Source organism: Nicotiana sylvestris, chromosome 3 (genome assembly GCF_000393655.2).
Source record: "Nicotiana sylvestris chromosome 3, ASM39365v2, whole genome shotgun sequence".
In the NCBI taxonomy this organism is placed as follows: Eukaryota; Viridiplantae; Streptophyta; class Magnoliopsida; order Solanales; family Solanaceae; genus Nicotiana; species Nicotiana sylvestris.
In genome coordinates, this window is record NC_091059.1 from 177632918 (window position 1) to 177655794 (window position 22877).

The window sequence follows — 22877 nt, forward strand, 5'->3', positions numbered from 1 at the left end:
TCCATCTTCCTATTCTTGTATTTTCAATACTAGGTACACGCACGAATTCATTGGTGTAACCTCGATTTGGAATGGAATTAAGTAGTATTTTCAGCATATGTTCATGTGAATATTTGTAGTGATAATCCATCTTATGTTATCATTTTTAGTTTGTCTGAATTATATTGAGTCAAGAATTGGTCAATTAAAGTTGCCTCTACCATTTTTGAACCATTTAGATTAGTAACAGATATGGACTGAACTTGGGTTAGTAGTTTACTTCCAGCATTCTTGTTGTTTATATTCACAGTGACGATAGCAAATAATAGATTTTTATTAACAGCTAATTTTAAGTGAGCATAGTGATACCTTAAATTTTTGACGATAGCACAACGCACCTAATAGTATGTAAGTCTGGTTGTAAGATTTAAAACTGAGGCCATAACTTTCTTATGCATGTAATTAAAGCAGCTTGAGCAAACTTTCGTAATCATTAGTAATTAAGGTTGGCTTAGTTTCAAGTAATTGAAAACAATTAGTTCCAACAGTCCACTTCATCTAACAATGTGTGTTTAAATTAAGTTATAGGATAATTAGTTCTCTTTTGAATATATGTATCATTTGTCAATTCCGTATTTTCAATTTCAATAATATTCGACTTATAGAATAAGGCATGAAATAATCTCATTTTTTACGCAAGTCTGATTGCAGTTTTCCAATTCCGCTTGCTTTAATCCGAATAAACAAATGATGGCTTTTTTTTTCAAACATGTAATTAACTAGGATTATTTTCTTTTATTTTAGAGACCAACCTAAATAGAAATGTAGTCACTTTAGGACTGTTCTTTTAAAAAAAATGAGATGAGCCTCGCCGAATAAAAATATAAAAATTGCGGGGCCCTCGGTAAATATTTACTTTAATTTGCTTAGACTGCGGGATGGACCGTTTAGCAAACTTTCACGGCCCTACCCAAAGTAAATGATACGCTAGTCGCTTTAGGCGCGCCTTTAATAATTTAATTTTTTTAAAACTCGGGTGCACATTTATGTGACTCAAATCCAAATCTCAACAGAGTTGAAATGTGCCAACAACCACGGGTGCATTGATGTGACGTGGTTGGAGATATATTCCATGATGTTGCAATTCTTGATTAAAAAATAATAATAATAATGACAAAAGCGGTTAAAAGTTAAAACTTGCACATGAGCTCATAATTGTATAAAATTAAATAAACAAGCCGAATACGACAGTTGAGCGACCGTGCTAGAACCACGGAACTCGGGAATGCCTAACACCTTCTCCCGAGTTAACAGAATTCCTTATCCGGATTTCTGGTTCGCGGACTGTAAACAGAGTCATTCTTGTCCTCGATTCGGGATTAAATTGGTGACTTGGGACACCCTAAATCTCCCAAGTGGCGACTCTGAAATAAACAAACAAATCCCGTTTCGATTGTCCTTTAATTGGAAAAACTCCTTCACCCCTCGCGGGGCGAAAAAAAGGAGGTGTGACAATGACTGCCACGTGTCACATGCATTAAATAGAAGTGACATACGACGCATCAGTTCAGAAGAAGGTATAATGGTACGTGAGAAACGGCGGCAAAAATTCCCGCCATAAATGAGATCCACTTCCCAAATATTCAATTGTTGAATAATTGGTAAGTGGGGGGACTATCTATATTGGGGAAAATAAATATTACACGTGGAATTAATTATGTGGCTGACATGGCAAGACATGTGGATCACTGGAAAAGCGACAGCTGGAGAAGAGTATTAAAAAAGACGTGAGTCTTAATAGGTACGAGCAAAACGTCTAAGAAACGAGAAGAAACGGTTACACGAGTCTCTTTAGCGATTTGAAGAGGCGCCGGTGGAATGAACCAAAACAATAAAAAGGGCAGATTCATTGATCTTCAATTAATGGGCATGAATGATAACAAACGTTACAGAATCTTCACGGAACAGTTACGATTACCAATTATAACATTTTATTAATGTCAGTAATGCTCATAATGACTCGATCATAAAAAGAAAAAGACGTTGAACTTAGAAATGACTATATAAGGAGAAGGAATGTCATTTGTATGGACGCGTTTTGATTATTATTGGAATATAATTATTTACTTTTGCTTTCTATTGATTACGTTGCTATTCTAATTTTCTTTCTTACTACAAGAATATCGATTCCTTGATTATCAGTAGCCCGAGTACTTCTAAAAATAAGTTTTGACCGAAATTCCTATTTTTTGGTTTAACATAACCCACATGCAATATATATATTTGTGTCTCTATGTAAAATATCCATACTCAGCGACAGTGGCGGAGTCACATTGAACCAAGGGGTGTCAAGCGACACCCCTTCGCAGGAAAAGTATACTATTTTGCTAGATAATTTTTTTTATTTTATGTATATTTACTATATGTTGACTCCTCTTGACTTTTCGATTTACCTAATTATTTATATTTTGATACCCTTAAACGAAAATTTTGGCTCCGCCACTGCTCAAAGACACTGATGTTTTGAAAATAACGGAGTAGTTTTTGGCAGTAGTTTCACAACATGACCACAAACCTCTCAAAAAAAGAAGTAAAATATCGTAATTAAACATGAGCTCAACTTCCGTGACTGACGCTTGTTTTATACTGTTGTAACTATCGTATATCTAGAAACCTAATTTTAACTTGGTAATCAAAATATATAGTATATAGTTAACATACTATGATCGATTAAAATACATTAATAGAATAAAAAATATTATATATTATCAGTTTATATAAGTAAAATCCTTAAACACACAGGAGACAAACTGCAACTACGAACTTACACGGATCTAAAAAGGGAAAAAGGAAGAAAACTATTGTCACGGATCCAAGCAGGCCCTGTATGCACCTTATATCATGTGGTATCATGGGACACCGCTTGATTGATAATTTTTACTAGATATTTATAAGAAAGATAAAAATATTAAGGATACGTATAGAAAATGATATTACTTATTATCATAGTGATTTATTCATTTGTCTATTTTTTCAAATTATGATCACCCCTTATATAAAATTTTGTATTGCCACTGGATCTAAGACTTGTCCAGACGAAAATAATATCAAGAAATGTGGTAGGTTAGAATTTGTAAAATTTGGCGTTTGCTTTTGGACTCACCTCTCTTCTCTGGTGGATACCATAAGTGGTTGCAATAAGAAGGACTTTATAGTGATTTTTCAGCCTCAACATTATGTCTGTCGTAGTCTGATCTAGATGTTTTGTAGAACCAATTACAAACTTTATTGAAATAAGTGGGACTTTCACTCTCTTTTACAACCGTGTATATAAGACTGTCGTGGAGATATTTGTATCTTTGACGTCTTTTCCACGGATTAAATGCATTCATTCTACAGTTAAGACAAAATTACGTGACAAAATTAGACTTTACCAGTATGTATTGACTAGTACATTGACAAATAGTTCACACGGATGATACTTTTTCTTCTGTTTCCCCACTGTGGTACACGAGATATATTGAGCAAGTAGTGTCGATTTATTATCATAATTCAACTTTTACGTTAGTTCTTGGATCTAGAAGTGTTACGATTTTAATGCTTTGCTTCTTGTAAAACTAATATTTACTTTGAATTATTCTCAAGCGACACAGAGCTATATCTACGTATTATCTTTTAATATTACTTATGTTGGAATCGAAAATAACAAGGCATCGTGCGGAAACTAATAAAGCAAATTTTGGTGACGAAGAAAGAAAATATACTAAAGAAGTATATTATATTATTATGGTTTGGTAAGTGACCTACTATGATTTACTAATTTAAAAGAGAGAGAAAACTTATGCGAGAATAAATTCTCTCCCTAAATAAAACTCTTGTAAGTAGGGGTGTCAATGGTTCAGTTCGGCCGGTTATTTTATAAAATTTGTACCAAACCAGTTTTTCAGTTATTCTATTATGTTTAACCAAAATTAGACTTTTCGAAACCGGCCCAATCATGTCTGTTTCTCTTCGGTATCGGTACGGTTCGGTTAATTTTCGGTAATTTTTTCAATATCATGTAAAATTCATCAGTAGAAGTAGAATGCAATAACATGTGTTTTTTTATAAGATGTAGAAAAACTCTCTAGATATTTTTACTATGTAAAGGATGATGAATTAAAAAAAAATGAAAAATGATTAGAGTATAGATCCATCAACTATTCTACAATAGCGTAAAGAAACCAAGCAAAGGCAAAAAAAAAATATAAATCACACGAATGGAAAGATATTAACCAAACTAAAACTCAAGAATAAAGTCTATAGAAGATTAAATATTCAAAAAGATAAATCTAAATTATATGAAAGGAAACATATTCAATACATTGTAGTTTGTTACTCATAATCGCTAGAATACTTTGTGTCTTGCTAAGATACTTAAAATAACTTAGTTTAAGTAGAAGTAGCATAATATGTTTTAGGAATTAGTATTTTGAATTTAATTACTTGTTGGCTTGTAACAATTTTCATAATTCTAAGGCCCAAAGAAAAATTTAATGCGTTATTATTTTTAAACTTACTATATAAATATATTTTTCACATGTAAATTTATTCGGTACGGTTCGGTATTTTTTCGGTTTATTTTTATAAAATATAATACTTATCCTAATTATCGGTGCAGTTATAGATTTATATAATACTCTACGGTTTCTTTAAAAGAAACCTAAAAATCGGTTCGGTACAGTTTAGTCGGTTTTTGAACATCCATTGACATCCTTACTCGTAAGGACTAAATTGTGGATGTTATTTTTTGCGTTTTTTTATGAAGTAGAGATACTCACTTTATAGTGGTCACAATATTTTTGTCAAATATGAAAGAGATTTATATTTTTCTTTAAAGAAAAGTAAAATAATTTATTTTGGTTAATATTCTACTCTTCCTTTAAGCAAAAAAAAAAAATCTAAATAAGGTAAAAAATTCCTAACAATTTACACATAAAAATATTGAGGAGCAACATATTAGATGACATCCGTTGCTAAAAGGTGTATATATCATCGTCCCCACTTCTTTCATTTTCTTTAGAACATTATTGTGGTTGACTACACGTCTTTGAATTACTTTAAACTTTACATGTATCATTAGTGGAAGTTACAAAAATTGATTGATTGATTGATTAGAATTTATAGTATTATCAGTAATCCCAAAAGATTCACCCTTGTGTCTGGAATTACTATAAAAAAGAAAGAGGATTCCAGTATGAGAAAGTATCTTTAGAGCTAGATCTGGGAAAGTAACAGAAACATAGTAGAGTTGTGGTTGGTTAAAAAGAACCCCTTTTTTATGTTTATTTATCTGCAATTGCTACTTTATGCTCCATTTCAGCTTCCCAAGGAGTATATAAAATAGCAAGAAAGAGAGCGGTAAGTGAAAATGAATAACAATATAGAAGCCATGGAAAATAATGAGAAAAGAGCAAGTAGTATTAGAGATGCTGATAGTGAAAAAGAACCTCAGATTAACTACAGAGGAGTGAAAGCTATGCCATTTATCATAGGTAAGAAATGTGCTTTTTTCTATCTTTTTTTATCAGTTAACTGTAGACCATTTTAAAGAATCGATAATGAATTGCTTCATATGTTATCAGGAAATGAAACTTTTGAGAAACTTGGAGCTATTGGCACACTTTCCAACCTGTTGGTTTATCTCACTACAGTTTTCAACCTGAAGCATATCACAGCCACCACTCTGATTAATGTCTTCAATGGAACCACCAACTTTGCCACTTTGCTTGGTGCTTTCTTATCTGATACTTACTTTGGTCGTTACAAAACACTCGGCTTTGCATCCATTATGTCTTTTCTGGTACTAATTAATACCACTTCTTCTTAAGTCTAAACATAAAGTTAAGAGAAATCTTGAAATGCTGATTTAGTAGTTTAATTTGGGTATGTTTTTCTTGTTTGAAGGGGTTGTTTGTGATAGCATTAACAGCAGTATTCAAGAATCTGCACCCTCCTCACTGTGAATCCAAAGATATCAGCAACTGCATAGGACCGACAGGGTGGCAAATGGCATTTTTGTTAAGTGGATTTGGGCTACTAATCATAGGGGCAGCTGGGATTAGGCCATGTAACTTAGCTTTTGGAGCAGACCAATTCAATCCTAATACAGAATCTGGTAAAAGGGGTATCAATAGTTTCTTTAACTGGTACTTTTTCACCTTAACTTTTGCACAAATGGTGTCTGTGACACTAGTGGTTTATGTGCAATCGGACGTTAGCTGGTCCATAGGATTAGCTATTCCTGCAATATTCATGTTGATTTCATGTTTCCTCTTCTTTGGGGGAACTAAAATTTATGTGAAAGTGAAACCAGAGGGCAGCCCTTTGACAACTGTAGTTCAGGTTTTGGTGGTTTCTATCAAGAAAAGAAGGCTAAAATTGCCAGAGCAACCGTTGAAATCTCTTTTCAGTTACACTCCTCCCAAGTCCATCAATTCCAAGCTTTCTTACACTCATCAATTCAGGTAACAACGGAACAAATCTATGATAAATTAAGAATAATTTTTATTATTAGCTCCCTTGGTAAAATTGCTCCTATGTTACCAAGAGGTCACAGGTTCGAGTCGTGATACCAGTTTCTAGGTACGACTGCGGGCAATAGACCCTTGTGGTCTAACCCTTCCTCAAACCCCGCGCATAGCAAAAGTATAGTGCAGCTTTTTTTTTTTAAATAGTTCATCAAGTTAATTAATTCGATTGAACCTCTTGCTTGCTGATTGGAATTGATAATTATGCAGTGTCATTCGTCATGAAACATGTCTTGAATATTCGACAGGTCGCTTGTTAGTACTTTGTATAGTTGCATGTTCATTAGGTATTAATTAGGCATAACTACTCTTGATAGTGACTGCTGTATGTCTCCATTAGTTTTATTAGTAGTACTAAACTTTATGTATTTGATTCCCAACCTGCCAAACTAGCTAAACCACACCGACATTGTATTATTTACATAAGTGCAGTTAAGATTATCCTAGGACCTAGATATTCCAGTCCTCTTTAAAACTGTGATATTGGCCTGAAAAAAGAAACATAACGACTATACTTAACGATTAGGCATTTTCAGGAGAAAAAAAAACTTTAGGTTCTCACCTTACCATTGAATTCATAGCTCGTCTTAATTACTGGGTTCGTAATTAAATATTTATGCATATCGAATGAATTTTTTAATAAAAACACAGGATATAAATAAAAGTTATTGGGTTCGCCCGAACCCGTAGCTAATAATCTAGCTCCGCCTGTGGTGAGGATGGAATGCAACAACGCATGAACTTTCAGCATTTAACTAAACCTGCTTTTTTAAGGTAGTTTTGTGTTACGTTTTACATGACTTACTAAAACCAATTGTAACTTAAACCACAACTTTCTAATTTACAGAATTAATTAATCTATTCTCTTTTTACCAATATATGTATCACATGGTAGGGCCCTGTGCTCACGGGTATCAGATCAGAAGAGAAATAGACCCTTAGCCTAAAAGAAATTTCATGATATTGGGTACAAGCACTTGGATATGAATCATTTAGGAAATTGATCTGTCAATGCACTCAAACCACCATGTCAAAATATTCTGAAAAGTCTTATTAACTGACCTAACATAATTTTTAATGATAGATTATGTCATTTTTTCCCTATGTTGCACGGACTCTTCAAATTGTTGTTGTACCCGTGTCCGAGATCCGATGCGCATATGGCGATATTTTCAGAGAGTCCGAGCAACATAGTTTTTTCCTGTTTATTACAATCTTTAACTGATTAAATGTCCTTTGCTATAAGGTTTCTTGACAAGGCTGCAATTGTAACACCAGAAGACCAAATCAAATCAGATGGATCAGCAGCCAACCAATGGAACTTGTGCAGTCTGCAGCAAGTGGAAGAAGCTAAATGTGTTGTGAGAGTAATTCCCATTTGGGCTGCAGCAATTGTGTACCATGTTGGAATAATTCAGCAGCAACAATTTGTTGTCTTTCAAGCACTACAATCAAACAGACATCTTGGCAATAGCAACTTCCAAATTCCAGCAGCAACTTACACTATATTCTCCATGTTAAGCCTTACTCTCTGGCTACCCATATATGACCGTATCATCGTCCCATTACTCCGAAGACTCACTGGTAAAGAAGGTGGCATAACAATTCTTCAAAGAATGGGAATTGGCATATTCCTAATTGTTTTATCATCCCTAGTATCTGCCTTTATCGAGGAACGAAGAAGAAAACTAGTTTTCACAAATCCAGCAGTAGGGGTTCATTCAGAAAGAGGTTTAGTTTCTTCTATGTCAGCTCTATGTTTAGTTCCTCAGTTATGCTTAGCAGGACTTGCAGAGGCATTTTGTGCCATTGGACAGGTGGAATTCTATTACAAGCAGTTCCCAGAAAATATGAGAAGCATAGCAGGATCTTTCTTCTTCTTGGGAATGGCTGCTTCTAGTTACTTGAATAGTTTCTTGATCTCTATAGTACACCATACAACAGAAAAGGCTAAAACTGGTAACTGGTTACCTGAAGACCTTAACAAGGGGAAATTGGATTACTTCTATTTCTTGATTACAGCACTGGGAATCCTTAATGTTGTCTATTTCATAATATGTGCTAGGTGGTACAAGTACAAGGGAAATGATGAAACTAGCAGCGTTGGACTGGAAATGGAAAGGCAAAATGTTGAGAAACACTTTGTCTGATACTAATTTAAGGATCAAACAAAATGGATAAGTCTCTTATACAATTCGTTAGCATCCATTTGCTTTGAAAGAAGTTTAGGAAAACTACAAGTCGAGAACAAAATAGCAATAAAGTCACGCCTCCATTAATCTCTCTTCTATTGTTGAAATTTAAATGGGAAAAAGTGTAGGGATGAGTTTATTATCATAGTAGTAGCTTTTAGCCACAGCTAGGTTTTGAGTGGTACTATGCCTCTTAATTAGGGGATTAACCAATTGATACATTATTTATAAAAGAATTTGTCAATTAACTCACATCCAGCACCAGCAGAGGGGTGGATGGATTTATTTACTTCCCGCTTGACAATCACCAACGCTTTCACTCGGGGAACAAAAGAATATACACACACACGCACCAATCATGAAAGTACGTGTGACATCAAATATTAACTAGAAAGAAAATAAGTAAAACTAACATGCTTTCTGTATGAATGTCAAAGAAAAGAATAGATGGAAATTGTAGTGTAGGCTAGAGTAACGAGGAAAGTGCGACAACTACTGGAACTGGAAAGGCTATTTCTTCATATTGATAATTATGAGCCATCAATGGTTATGCTACATCTTTACGTGACTGAATATCAAACTAAAGGAAAAATAGTAAAGAGCCTAGTGTTGAGCTGAAGAATGAAGCCAACAATAGCAGTAGACACAATACTCTTGAGTGTATATGAAGCCAAGAAATGAAGGCAACCCAGTACAACATATAGTGGACGCCAAATACGATATATAATGAGAGAAAAGCTTTCACGAATATAGACATCGAATGCAGGCATAACGTGATGTTCACACTCTGGACTGGGTTACTACTGCTACATTTACAGGAGCTAGGACACGAAGGCAGGAAAGGGCAAAATAAGAACTTCAAAAGTAAAAGTAACCTATAAGGCACTGGTAAGTGCTGAAGATGTCGCTAATATGAACATGCTATTTCAACTGTAACTAACTATGACATTGATATTTTAGCTGCCATCACACCTAACTACACCTCCCAAACAGACTTTCCACTTAAACAGTGTACGACTGCTGAATCGTCTCAATGTCAAGACCCTTCAACTTCACCACTGATTCGACATGACCTTTCAGTGTGTGCAACTCACGTAGCCTGCAATTGAAAAAGGCAGTTAAGATTTTAGAAAACCCCCAATTTGTTCAGTATAGCTTAAAAATGAATTGAGAAAAACTGCATATGTATGCAATTAACGACGATGGCCATATGCATAAAAGGGAATAGAGTGCAAAGCCAGCCAACAAATGCAAGTCCCCGACAAAAATTCAGCTAATGATAACTAAACTCATGGACTATGCTCCTGATGCCAAAAAAGAGCCCCTATTTCAAATGACGCTTACCTAGCAATTTCAGCTCTCCTCTTCGCTTCCTCAGCCAACTGGTTAAGCTCATTGAAATTGGTAGTTTCACTAAATATTTTGGGGTCTGGAACTTGGAGGCCATGCAGGGTTCTCTGTGCATGTGCCCATTGAAGCTCACGCTGTTCTTTCCCGAAATCCTTCTTTCTGGTGAAAGCAATCTGAAGAGAAATAAAAATAACGGAGACATCAAATACCTTGATATAATAAATAGAGAATAGGAGCAGGAGTGACTCATAAGTATCTTTTTATTTTTCCCAATTCATACCCTTTGCTCAATAACAAGATCCCAGGCCTTCCCACTGAGAGCATAACGGATGAAGAACTTGATCAAATCTAGCGGGATATAGAACACAATATTGTAGAGCCAGATCACTCCAGCCCAACCCCAGCCAATTCCTTCAATTGCAGCAAAACTCCAATTTGCATAAACAGCAATCAAGGTGGCAACCTGTGCATATTTAGTTCCCAAATGTTAGATGATCCATGAAGTTAAGGAAAATTTGCTAGAATAAAAAAGCAGCAGATAGCTCACCAGTTGAGCAATCAGAAAAGCAACCACTAGCAACAACCCAGGACGCTCCATAAACGACCAACTTCGAGATCTTGTGACAAATATCAGGGCCTGACTGATAGTGCTTACTTGAAGGTAAATTGCAGAAGCGAGCTTCCTAAAATCATCAGTTGCTGTTTTCTCAAGTGTTGATACCCCAAATACTCGCTGGAAATTCACCAAATTAAGTTAGATATAAAATAAAGAGTGGCCCAACATTAACACCCTACTTCAACATCTAAATATTCCGAACAGCAAATACAAGAGATTGTTTAGCATAAGGAAAATGTATGCAGCATGGGTGAGATCAAAAATTTATATTATTGTTCATAAGATAAAAATGGCCACTAAATGTGTGTTTGTACGTATGTGGATTGCTTATAATATCTCCTTCATACACTTGGTTAAATTAGATAGAAGAAATAATATCTATTTGCATGTACTAGAAAGGTCATCTGCATCTCTTATATGTCCATTCTAAAACAATTAAAAGGGCAACTAAATGTGGAGCACTCAACAATTGGGAAGGCCTGCATCACACCATCGCTCATAACTTTTTAATGTATTGGATATAGGTACGCTCACCGGGAAGAAATTTGTTTTGTATGCTGCCCAAAAGAAAATGACTGTCATCATTGCCAAGTAGCCACCAAGAACAACTCCAGTAGTAAAAATCTCAGCCAGTTTCCAGCTATCAGGCAGCGGAGATGGTTTGACCCTATCCTTCGATATCGTCATAATGGTACCTGATATTGTTAATGTTTGGTAGTTAGATAACACACTGAGTAAAGACTTGAGCAGAAACTAATACTCGGATGAGATACTAAACCAGAGAGGTGCTGCACACATTGGAAGAAACAACTACAGCAAAATTAGGCTAATAACATTTCAGTTCTAAACTTACCCCATACGTTTAATATCGTCCTATATTAGAGGTAGAGATAAAAGATTAAGGCTTAAGTATCAGATATATTTCTGTCGGTGAAAAGACTAACCATCATTAAGAATTGCAATGATAAGCACCATGAAAGGCGGAAAATCAAACTGCCATATCAGAGCCAGAAGCATAAAACCAAGCTGTGACATTGAATTAAAGAAAAGGGTGAAAAGAGTACAAGATGCATTTGACCCTGAAACATAAGATAGACAGGATAAAAGAATGAAGCAGTTGCAAATAACTTACCACAATACGGATTGTGATAGAAACGGCATATATCTGTCAATGCATAACATACATAATCAGATGAGTTATTCATATCATAGCTCAGAGACAGAATAAGAGCATTAAGCTCATTTAAGAATCCAAGTCATTGTCTGTAAAATAACAATTTTATATTACACTTCTGAACCAACCCCAAAAAGGAAAAAGAATACCGTGTAGTTTTTCATCCTTTGAAAGATTGCTCGACTGGTCAAAACAGCACTAATGATGACACTAAGACCAGGTTCAGTAAGGACAATATCAGAAGCACTACGAGCCGCATCAGTGGCATCATCAACAGCAATCCCAATATCAGCTTTCTTTAGAGCAGGAGCATCATTGACTCCATCACCGGTCATACCACAGATATGCTTCCTAGCTTGCAAGCGCTTTACAATCTCATATTTGTGCTCTATAGTAATGACCAAGACAAGGGTATCAGCAAAGACCAATCGTCCTTTATAACCAAAGTTCTATGCTGAAGAGCATAACTACATATGCAAAAGAGTTAATCAAAAAACAATGTACCAGGGAAAACACCAGCAAAACCATCAGCCTTCTCTATAAGTTCATCAACTGGCAAAGCAGAGATAGATTCATCCTTAGTCTGTCCCAACAGAGCAGATGAAGGATACATATTTGTACCCATACCCAGACGGCGCCCAGTTTCTTTTCCAATTGCCAGTTGATCCCCTGGAAAAGTACAAACACTAAGCAATATAGAAAAATACAGGTTGATGATCAAAATTATTAGTGTTCAAAGTTCAACAATGAGAGGTTAAAGAGTTCTTATTAACATATTAAAATGAAACGGCAAGATACATGCAATTACAGCATCAAGCAGCTACATGACAAAATAATGCCTCAGATGGAAATTACTCCATCAATCCAACTTTTACTCATTGTCCTCACTCCTCAGCCAAAACAAAATATAGTAAAAAAGAAAAGAAAAAGGACAGCAAATTCAGCATTTACCTTTCCCAGGGCAGAATCAAGAGTAGTATCTATAGATCCAACTCTGTCAATCATGCTGTCCAACCAAGGGTTCAGAGCAGAGTTCATTACCATTTTAATTTAGTGACAATTAGGAAATCTCATCTCATCTCATCCAATACACCATTTCCTCTAACTCTCTCTCTCTCTCGCCCCAGGGAGCGGCAGTAAGAATCCATAGCAGTCAATACCAGTTATCAACACAGTATGCATTCAATTTGCACAAAACATCTCAACACATTGAATGGGATAGTCCAAACTGAGAAACCATATAATACCTGTGATCATTTTGACATTCACTCCAAGGTTTAAAGCCCTCCTTATAGTCTCAGCACTGTCGTGCCTAGGTGGATCAAACAAAGGTAGGAGAGCAATGAACTGCCATGGTCCCCCAGCGCTCTCCTTTCTTCCCTCTGGAACTTCCTGCACAGATCTCGGAAGATAATCAAACAGATAAAACTTTTTGTTTGCAACAAGAATAGGACTTGGGCATAAAGAGAATTGATCGCTACTCTCCTTTGCTGGAGCTAATAGGTTATAAACCAAAGCTGTGGATTTGGTCTATTCGACTTATATATAACATGATAAGTTCTGGATAGAAGAAAATGAAAAAACCTGATATGCCACAGCAAGCGAGCGCAAACCCCGCTCAGCAAACTTATCAATCACTGCATGAACTCTACGTTCTATATCTGACTTGTTGTGTGCAAGATGTAGAATCTGAATACATATTGCAGCTGTGGATTAGAAAATGCAAACAAAGGTAAAAACTTGCAAAGGAGGACTGCAAGTGTGATAACCAAAGTACCTGTTCCGGTGCACCTTTGCTGACCCTATGCATTTTTCCTTCACCATCAAGATAAGTAAGTGCTGTTCGTTTATCAGTTGGATTGAAAGGAAGGAAGTGTATTTCACGAATGCCAGCACGTGCCTATATTTATGGCAACTCTTAGAGCAATCTCCCGGCTAGGTACACATTAATCATAAGGTCACACAGCGCTAAAAATTACCTCCTTTGGATCAGCCAGCATCCCAACAATAGCAGCATCAATGGCATCCTGGTTCTCTGTTCGAGAGGCTCGAGCTGCCATTAGAACTACAGTGTCTGCATCAACACCTCTGGCAAATACCTGAAAAATTAACAAGAACAAACAAAAGAAAATCACTCTGCTATTGGAACAAGTATACGAGCAATCACGCATTGGACTGAACTCTAACATTCTCACCTCGATAAGGTATTTATCAACAGTCAGCTTGTTCAGTGTTAGGGTTCCCGTCTTGTCACTGCACAAAACATCCATGCCAGCCATTTCCTCTATAGCCGTCATCCTTTTCGTAATTGCGCCCTGTATAGACAAATTGATCAAACTAGCATTCACATAGCAGAAAGGCCAAACTACCATAGCTCAAAACTTCAAGAGCCGCTGAATATTAACAAACCTGTTGAGCAAGACGATGAGAACCGATTGCCATCGTGACTGAGAGAACAGTTGGCATGGCAATTGGAATCCCACCAATCAGAAGAACAAGAAGATTGTCTATCCCGGGACGATATTTGCGGTGTTGGATAGGGTACATCACAATAATCTCAATTATCATCCCCACAGCAATTGAACAGATGCAGAAGTTTCCTATAGCAGTCAAAACCTGATGAACACCATAAATATCGTTTTGCAATGTAAGATTTCATTAAAATCAGATAATCAAAGATCGTTTGCATCGAATATCAGAGTAAAGACTCTACTTGCCTTCTGAAAGTGTCCCACTTGGTTTGTACTATCGACGAGGTGAGCTGCCTTCCCAAAAAAGGTATGAACCCCTGTAGCAATGACAACAGCTTCTATCTCTCCTTGCTTACACGTGGAACCAGAGTAGACACCATCTCCAGGACCTTTTGTTACAGGAAGAGATTCACCAGTCAAAGCAGACTGCAAGTTGAGAGACAAGTACAGTGAAACTGCCAGGAAAACAGTAGAATGAATGCAGATACTCTATGAAATCATCAAATTTAATCACCTGATCAATTTTGAGCGGATCACCCTCAAGAAGGCGAGCATCAGCTGGAATGATATCTCCCAGTTTAATACTGATTATGTCCCCAGGCACGAGAACAGCAGCATCTTCCTCCATCCATTTTCCATCTCGAAGTACCTCCACAAAGACAAGTGCAGTCATTCAGACAATTGAGGACAAAACTGTAACTAGACATATTCATCTATTTATGTTTGAAAGACAACAAGGTTCATTTGCAGTCAAATGGTGACAGGAGATAGAAATCATGTCAAGTACCTTGGCTTTCGGAGCAAGTCGAGCCATTAGGGCAGCTGCTGCATTGCCAGCATTGTTCTCCTCAATAAAACTAATTGTGGAGTTGATTATAAGCAATGTAATGATACCCACAAAATCCTGCCAGTCTGGAGGCTTTCCCTAGAAGAAGAGTCCACATATCTTGCACTGAGTCCACTAGAACCAACAAAAAAAGAACAGAATGGTAGTAATTCAGAAAGCTGAGTTCTTACTCCTCCATTAGCAAGAGCAATAGCCATGATAGCAGCAGCTTCCATAACCCATGAGAGAGGGTTCCACATAAACCCCAAAAATTTCAAGAATTTGCTCTCCTGTAATAGTACACCAAATAAACAATTACTCTCTACCTTTTACCCAGCACTAGGTAGGAGCACTTCATAAATCATGAACAGGTTAAGCCTTTATTACAGTCCAGCTATAAGGTAACAAAAACCGTAAATTAAAACCCTTCTTCTACTTAAGGAACTAAAGCTATAAATGAGCAAATTGACAGTTGGAGAAATAATTAAAGAAAAAAGGAAAGGCTGGAGCAGAATTGCAGTTGAAAATAGCCCAGAAGAAGAAGAATGATGAAAAGTTAGCAAAGATAACATTAAGACACCTTCTTCTCCTCGAGCTTGTTGTACCCAAAAATGGACAACCTCTCTTGTGCAGCAGCAGCAGTAAGTCCCTCCTTAGTACATCTCAAATTCTCAAAAACTTCCTCAACAGGTATGTTTTCCTGCAAACATAACATCCCAAACAAAACATTAAAAAACTGTCAAGAAGGAAAAAAATATAAAGATCCCACTACAAAAAATTCATTCAAACATCCATTACCAAATCAACAGTCTCTTTCAAGACAGCATCCAACACTTCAGGCTTCTCTCCCATCTTTCTTTAAACTTGTTCTTTCGCCTTTGTCTGTCTCAGATCAAAAGCACCATCAACAGAATTCTCTAAAGCAACACAATTTTGGTGAAGTAGGGAAAGAAAAGAGTGGAGTTTATTGAGCAAGGAAGTAGAATTTTGTAAGCAGACAAAGGGTCACACACACCCCACACTAACACCAAGTGTATAAGGGATCATTTGGTAGGGTCAGTACGAGAATAAATAAGGTGAATTAGCAATGCAGGCTTACTAATACAAACATTAGTTATAGAGAGATTATTTTTTATGCATTGTTTAGTATGGTATATTAAAATTAAAATGCATTGCATAATTTTTAAGAAATTTAATTGTTTACAAAAATGCCCTCCATATTTTTTAACTCAATGAATTTTAAGGATAATTTTGTCTTTAATCATGATAATTCATGCATTAATAGCCTTTGTATAGCTAATGATATGATTTTCTATGCATTAGCTATACATAAGATAATACCAATAGAGTATATAACTAATGCTTGTATTAGTTATACTTAGAATGAAAAAGTGTACCAAACAAAGCATTACTAATACATAAAGTTAATGCATACATTATTTTATCTAACACGCTCTGCCAAACGACCTCTAAGGGAAATGGAAGAGCAGTGAACTGTTAGCCTTTTGGATCGTCTGTTCTCGCTTAAATTAATGAAAGCCACCTCCACTAATACGTATATTGCCAAACAACTTCTGTTTCTTTTTTTCTTTTTTTTGTTTCTTAAATCTATGGGGCTACACTTCAACACTACTTTTATTACCAAACTTTATGATCTTCCCATATCTCGTTTTATGTTACATAATCTTGACTTGGTCAAGGTTCTGCATATTCATTTTAACTGTAATATATGAATTATTATAAGTAAAGATACTGAATTAATGATTAGAATTTCATTTGACCAAAAAATATCCGATCAAAGTTTAGCTAATGAAAAACTTCATTATACTAGATTTAACGTACGTGCTCTGCGCGTGTACACTATATAAAAAATATGAACATTTTAAAAAATAACATAAATAATACTCAGATGTATCTCTGTTGTGAAACAAAGATTAACAAAAGATTTACGAGTTCTAAAATTAATAAATGTTAATCAAATGTTTAGGGGTTTGTATCCGGTGTACCAGTTCTTTCTTCCAGTTTATTTTTATTAATAGCTTCATTGTGCAAAAATGTTACGGAGTAATGTTTGATTAAAAGATAAAGAGCTTGTTCGATTTAACATATAAGACCTCGCTAGGAGGCAATTTGGCTTCAAGGATTGCTAAAGGAGCTTGGTGTTGAACAAAAAGGTATCACAATTTTTTGTGATAGTCAAAGTGCTATTCAATTAGCGAAGAACCAAGTTTATCATGCAAGGACGAAGCACATTGATGTTCGGTATCATTTCGTACGAGAAATCATAGAAGAAGGTGGAGTCACGGTGAAGAAAATTCATACTACAGAGAATCCTGCTGATATGCTGACAAAGGTGGTGACTGCGGTCAAGTTTCAACATTGTTTGGATTTGATCAACATTGTTGAACACTGAAGATTGAAGATGAAGACACAACCAAAATTTGTTATTGAGAGAGAATTGAAAATGTGGAATTTTGCCAAGGTGGAGATTTGTTGAAGTTTGGCAAAATGCCAAAGTCCCACATTGGTTGGGAGTTAAGTTTGGGGGGGATTTTTCCCCTATAAAAGAAGGCCTAATGTTTAGGATTGAAACACACCTCTCATTTGCCTTCTCATCTGTTTAAGGCATTTGTATCTTCTCTCTTTAGTATTATTTCACTTGTATTTTTGGAGTGAAATAAAATATTGGTTGTGTCCGAGGAGTAGGCAAAATTAGCCGAACCTCGTAAATTCTGGTGTTCCCTTTATTGTTGTTTTATTGTCTTATTTATTATTTGGTGGCTGTCATAATTTTTGGTATAGTAGTTGTGACTTATTCACACTATATACATTTGGCTTCCGCAACAATTGGTATCAGAGCCAAGGTACTGTCTAAGTATGCTCTGTGGTTGCAGCATAGTCTGATCTTCCACATCAGAAAAGATTTATCTTGGTAACTGAGTCAAGGTTCTGTCTGAGTATGCTCTGTGGTTGCAGCTTAGTCTGATCTTCCACACCAGAAAGGAAATAATCTTGATTTGTGTCGTCAGCTATTAAATAATATTTGTGTCAAAGATGGGAGACAATAAACAAGAAGAATCTACATCAAGTGTCAACAATACGTCATCATTGGCATCTTCGCTTATGACAAGAATTGTGTCAAATGCGAAATTTGCGGTAGAAATTTTTGACGGGTCCGGACATTTTGGGATGTGGCAAGGCGAGGTTCTAGATGTCCTTTTTCAACAAGGGCTAGATCTGGCCATTGAAGAAAAGAAACCAGATGTTATTGGAGAAGAAGATTGGAGAATTATCAACCGTGTTGCTTGCGGTACCATTCGATCCTACCTTGCTAGAGAGCAGAAATATCCATACACAAAGGAAACTTCTGCAAGTAAATTATGGAAAGCACTGGAGGATAAATTTTTGAAGAAAAACAGTCAAAATAAATTGTACATGAAGAAGAGACTGTTTCACTTCACCTATGTTCCTGGTACCACGATGAATGAACATATCACCAGTTTCAATAAGTTGATCACAGATTTGCAAAATATGGATGCAACTTTTGATGATGGTGACTGAGCCTTGATGTTGTTGGGGTCACTTCCTGATGAGTACGAGCACCTTGAAACTACTCCACTCCATGGAAATGACAAAATTTCTCTCAGAGAAGTTTGTTCGGCTTTGTATAGCTATGAACAAAGAAAGGGAGAAAAAACAGAAGGGCGGAGAAGGAGAAGCACTGGTTATGATGGGTCGTCCTCAAAATCAAACGAGGACAAGGAAGGGAAGATCCAATTCAAGATCCAGACCCAGCAAAGATGAATGTGCCTTTTGTCGAGAAAAGGTGAATTGGAAGAAAGACTGTCCGAAGTTGAAGAATAAGGCCAAACATAACAATGGAAAGACCCTTATGGATTCAAATGTAGCTGATTGTGATGATTCAGACTTCTCATTAGTTACAACAAAGTCATCAACATCATCAGACATATGGTTGATGGACTCGGCTTGTAGCTAACATATGTGTCCCAACAGGAACTGGTTCGTGGATTTTCAAGAAGGAGAATATGGAGTCATCCACACAGCGGATAACAACCCTCTTACCTCATATGGCATTGGTTCAATACGATTAAGGAACCATGATGGAATGATCAGAACATTAACAAATGTTCGATATGTACCGGATTTGAAGAAGAATTTCATCTCTGTGAGAGCCCTAGAATCAAAAGGGTTCAAAATCATTGCAGAAAATGGAGTGATGAGAGTATGCTCTGGTGCACTAGTGGTAATGAAGGCCAATCGAAAAAATAATAACATGTACTGTTATCGCGGTAGTACAGTTATTGGGACAGTGACAGTAACATCCAGTGAAGAAAAAAAGGCAGAAGCAACTAGGCTATGACACTTGCGCTTGGGACATGCTGGAGGAAAATCCTTGAAACCTCTATCAGATTAAGGATTGTTAAAAGGAGTAAAGGCTTGCAACTTGGAGTTTTGCGAGCATTGTGTCAAAGGGAAACAGACAAGGGTTAAATATGGTACATCGATCCATAATACTAAAGGCATTTTGGATTATGTACACTTTAGTGTTTGGGGTCCTTCCAAAACACCTTCATTGGGTGGGAAGCACTATTTTGTAACATTTATTGATGGTTTTTTCCGAAGAGTGTGGGCGTATACAATGAAGAGCAAAGATGAAGTGTTGGAAATTTTTCTCAAGTGGAAGACGATGGTGGAGAATCAAACAGGCAGGAGGATTAAATGTATTCGCACGGACAATGGAGGTGAATACAAAAGTGATCATTTTAACAAGGTCTGTGAAAATGATGGCATCGTTCGACACTTCACTGTCAGACATACGCCACAACAGAATGGAGTGGCAGAATGTATGAACCGGACTTTTGTTAGAGAAGGCACGGTGTATGGTGTCCAATGCTGGCTTGGACAAAGAATTTTGGGCTGAGGCAATTACATATGCATGCCACCTCATTAATCGCTTACCATCTGCTACTATTGATGGCAAGACACCATTTGAAAAATGGTATGGAAAGCATGCTGTAGATTATGACTCTTTGCACGTGTTTGTCTCAACTGCATATTATCATGTGACAGTGACAAAATTGGATCCAAGGGCAAAAAAGGCTATTTTTATGGGAATTAGTTCTGGAGTCAAAGGATATCTCTTATGGTGTCCTATGAAAAAGAAAGTAATATTCAGCAGGGATGTTACCTTTGATGAATCTGCTATGGTAAATAAGGTAACAGAAGATACCAAACAAAATGAGGGTGTTTCTAAGCAGGTGGAGTTTGAGGAAAAATTTATTTTCCTACACAAGAGGCAGAGGAGGAAACAAATGAAGATTATCCTCTGGAAGAAGAGCCAGTAGAGAGGGAGATTCCAACTCATGAACCTCAACAACAACTTGAATCAATTGCAACTAGTAGGCCAAAAAGGACAATAACAAAACTTGTTCGTCTTATAGAGACTGTTGCTTGTGCCGCCTCAATTGTAGCTGATGATGTTCCTACAACTTATAAAGAAGCAGTCCAAAGTTTAGAAGAAGATAAGTGGAGGATTGCCATGAATGATGAAATACAGTCCCTTCATCAGAATCATATATGGATATTGGCCAATCTCCCGAAGGGAAAGAAAGCAATTGGGTGCAAATTGGTATTTGCAAAGAAAGAAGGATTTCCTAACCAAGAAGATGTTCGCTACAAAGCAAGATTGGTGGCCAAAGGATATGCTCAAAAAGAGGGAATTGATCACAATGAAGTATTTTCTCCAGTTGTAAAATATTCCTCCATTAGATTTATGTTGGCTTTGGTAGCACAGTTGGATTTGGAACTAGTTCAGATGGATGTAAAAACTGCATTTTTACATGGAAACTTGGAGGAGGAAATTTACATGACTCAGCCAGAAGGATTCAAAGTTGCTGGAAAGGAAAATATGGTGTGCAAACTTAAAAATTTGTTATACGGACTGAAACAATCTTCTAGATAATGGTACAAATGATTTGATAAGTTATGTTGCGGCTAGGATACAAGAGAAGCAAATACGATCATTGTGTGTATTTGCGCAAGGTTAAAGATGGATCCTTTATATATCTTCTCCTATATGTTGATGATATGTTGATAGCTTCCAAGAATTCGGAAGAAATTGATAAGTTGAAGATTCAACTGAAGAAGGAGTTCGAGATGAAGGATCTGGGTGAGGCAAAGAAAATTCTTGGCATGGAGATAATAAGAGATAGACATTCAAAGAAACTCTGTTTATCTCAAAAGGAATATTTGGAATGGGTACTATAATGTTTTGGCATAGATGAAAAGACTAAGCCAGTTAGTACTCCACTTACTCCCCATTTTAAGCTAAGTACTACTATGTCGCCAAAAGATGAAGCTGAACAGGAGTATATATCAAAGGTACCTACGCAAATGATGTTGGTATCTTGATGTATGCAATGGTGTGTACGAGACCTGACATTTCACAAGTTGTTGGAGTTATTAACAGATATATGCATAATCCAGGAAATGAGCATTGGGAAGCTATGAAGTGGATTCTACGGTATATTCATAATATTATAGATGTTGGGTTAGTTTTTGAGCAGGAAGGCAATCAATCTGTAGTTGGATATTGTGACTCAGATTTTGTGGGTGATCTGGACAAACGAAGATCAACTACTGGTTATGTGTTTACTTTTGCAAAGGCACCAGTTAGTTGGAAGTCTACTTTGCAGTCAACAGTTGCTTTGTCTACAACAGAGGCAGAGTACATGGCTATTACAGAGGCTGTGAAGGAGGCAATTTGGCTTCAAGGATTGCTAAAGGAGCTTGGTGTTGAACAAAAAGGTATCACAATTTTTTGTGATAGTCAAAGTGCTATTCAATTAGCGAAGAACCAAGTTTATCATGCAAGGACGAAGCACATTGATGTTCGGTATCATTTCGTACGAGAAATCATAGAAGAAGGTGGAGTCACGGTGAAGAAAATTCATACTACGGAGAATCCTGCTGATATGCTGACAAAGGTGGTGACTGCGGTCAAGTTTCAACATTGTTTGGATTTGATCAACATTGTTGAACACTGAAGATTGAAGATGAAGACACAACCAAAATTTGTTATTGAGAGAAAATTGAAGATGTGGAATTTTGCCAAGGTGGAGATTTGTTGAAAATGTCAAAAGTCCCACATCGGTGGGTGACATATTTGGTTGGGATTTTTTCCCTATAAAAGGAGGCCTAATGTTTAGGATTTAAACACACCTCTCATTTGCCTTCTTATCTTCTTAAGGCATTTGTATCTTCTCTCTTTAGTATTATTTCACTTGTATTTTTGGAGTGGAATAAAATATTGGTTGTGTCCGAGGAAGTAGGCAAAATTGGCCGAACCTCGTAAATTTTGGTGTTCCTTTTATTGTTGCTTTATTGTTTTATTTATTATTTGGTGGCTGTCATAATTTTTGGTATAGTAGTTGTTTATCATTCACACTATATATATTTGGCTTCCGCAACAATTGCTTGGTATGTATTATAAGTGATTGGATTAAAATTAATGGCATATAAGACTAAATTTAAAATATAAAAATTAATAATAAACAACTAAAATAAGAAAAAAAATTCGGATACATAATTAAGATAAGAATAGATAAGCCATAAAAAATAGAGTAATGCATTAATGAGTCACAACAAAATAATATTCTTGGAACCAAAAAAAATGTAAG

General features: G+C 36.2%; 2 protein-coding genes across 2 annotated transcripts; one reads left to right on the forward strand and one right to left on the reverse strand.

Annotated features, from left to right (window-relative positions):
- The first annotated feature begins 5106 nt into the window (after positions 1 to 5106).
- Positions 5107 to 8831, forward strand: LOC104245320 (protein NRT1/ PTR FAMILY 2.11-like). Its single transcript, XM_009800917.2, has 4 exons — positions 5107 to 5513; positions 5604 to 5821; positions 5926 to 6485; positions 7795 to 8831. Exons 1-4 carry the CDS (start codon positions 5390 to 5392, stop codon positions 8696 to 8698), a joined length of 1806 nt encoding a protein of 601 aa, XP_009799219.1. The 5' UTR covers positions 5107 to 5389; the 3' UTR covers positions 8699 to 8831.
- A 613-nt stretch (positions 8832 to 9444) lies between these two features.
- LOC104245321 (plasma membrane ATPase 3) lies at positions 9445 to 16202 on the reverse strand. Its single transcript, XM_009800918.2, has 21 exons — positions 15976 to 16202; positions 15758 to 15877; positions 15369 to 15467; positions 15139 to 15276; positions 14866 to 15000; positions 14598 to 14777; positions 14290 to 14496; positions 14076 to 14195; positions 13860 to 13979; positions 13658 to 13780; positions 13465 to 13569; positions 13128 to 13272; positions 12385 to 12549; positions 12030 to 12268; positions 11839 to 11871; positions 11651 to 11732; positions 11241 to 11401; positions 10638 to 10823; positions 10371 to 10553; positions 10085 to 10263; positions 9445 to 9839 (listed from the first exon to the last, which is right to left on the reverse strand). The coding sequence occupies exons 1-21, from the start codon at positions 16027 to 16029 to the stop codon at positions 9743 to 9745; spliced, it is 2871 nt and encodes a 956-aa protein (XP_009799220.1). The 5' UTR covers positions 16030 to 16202; the 3' UTR covers positions 9445 to 9742.
- Between the last annotated feature and the right edge of the window lie 6675 nt (positions 16203 to 22877).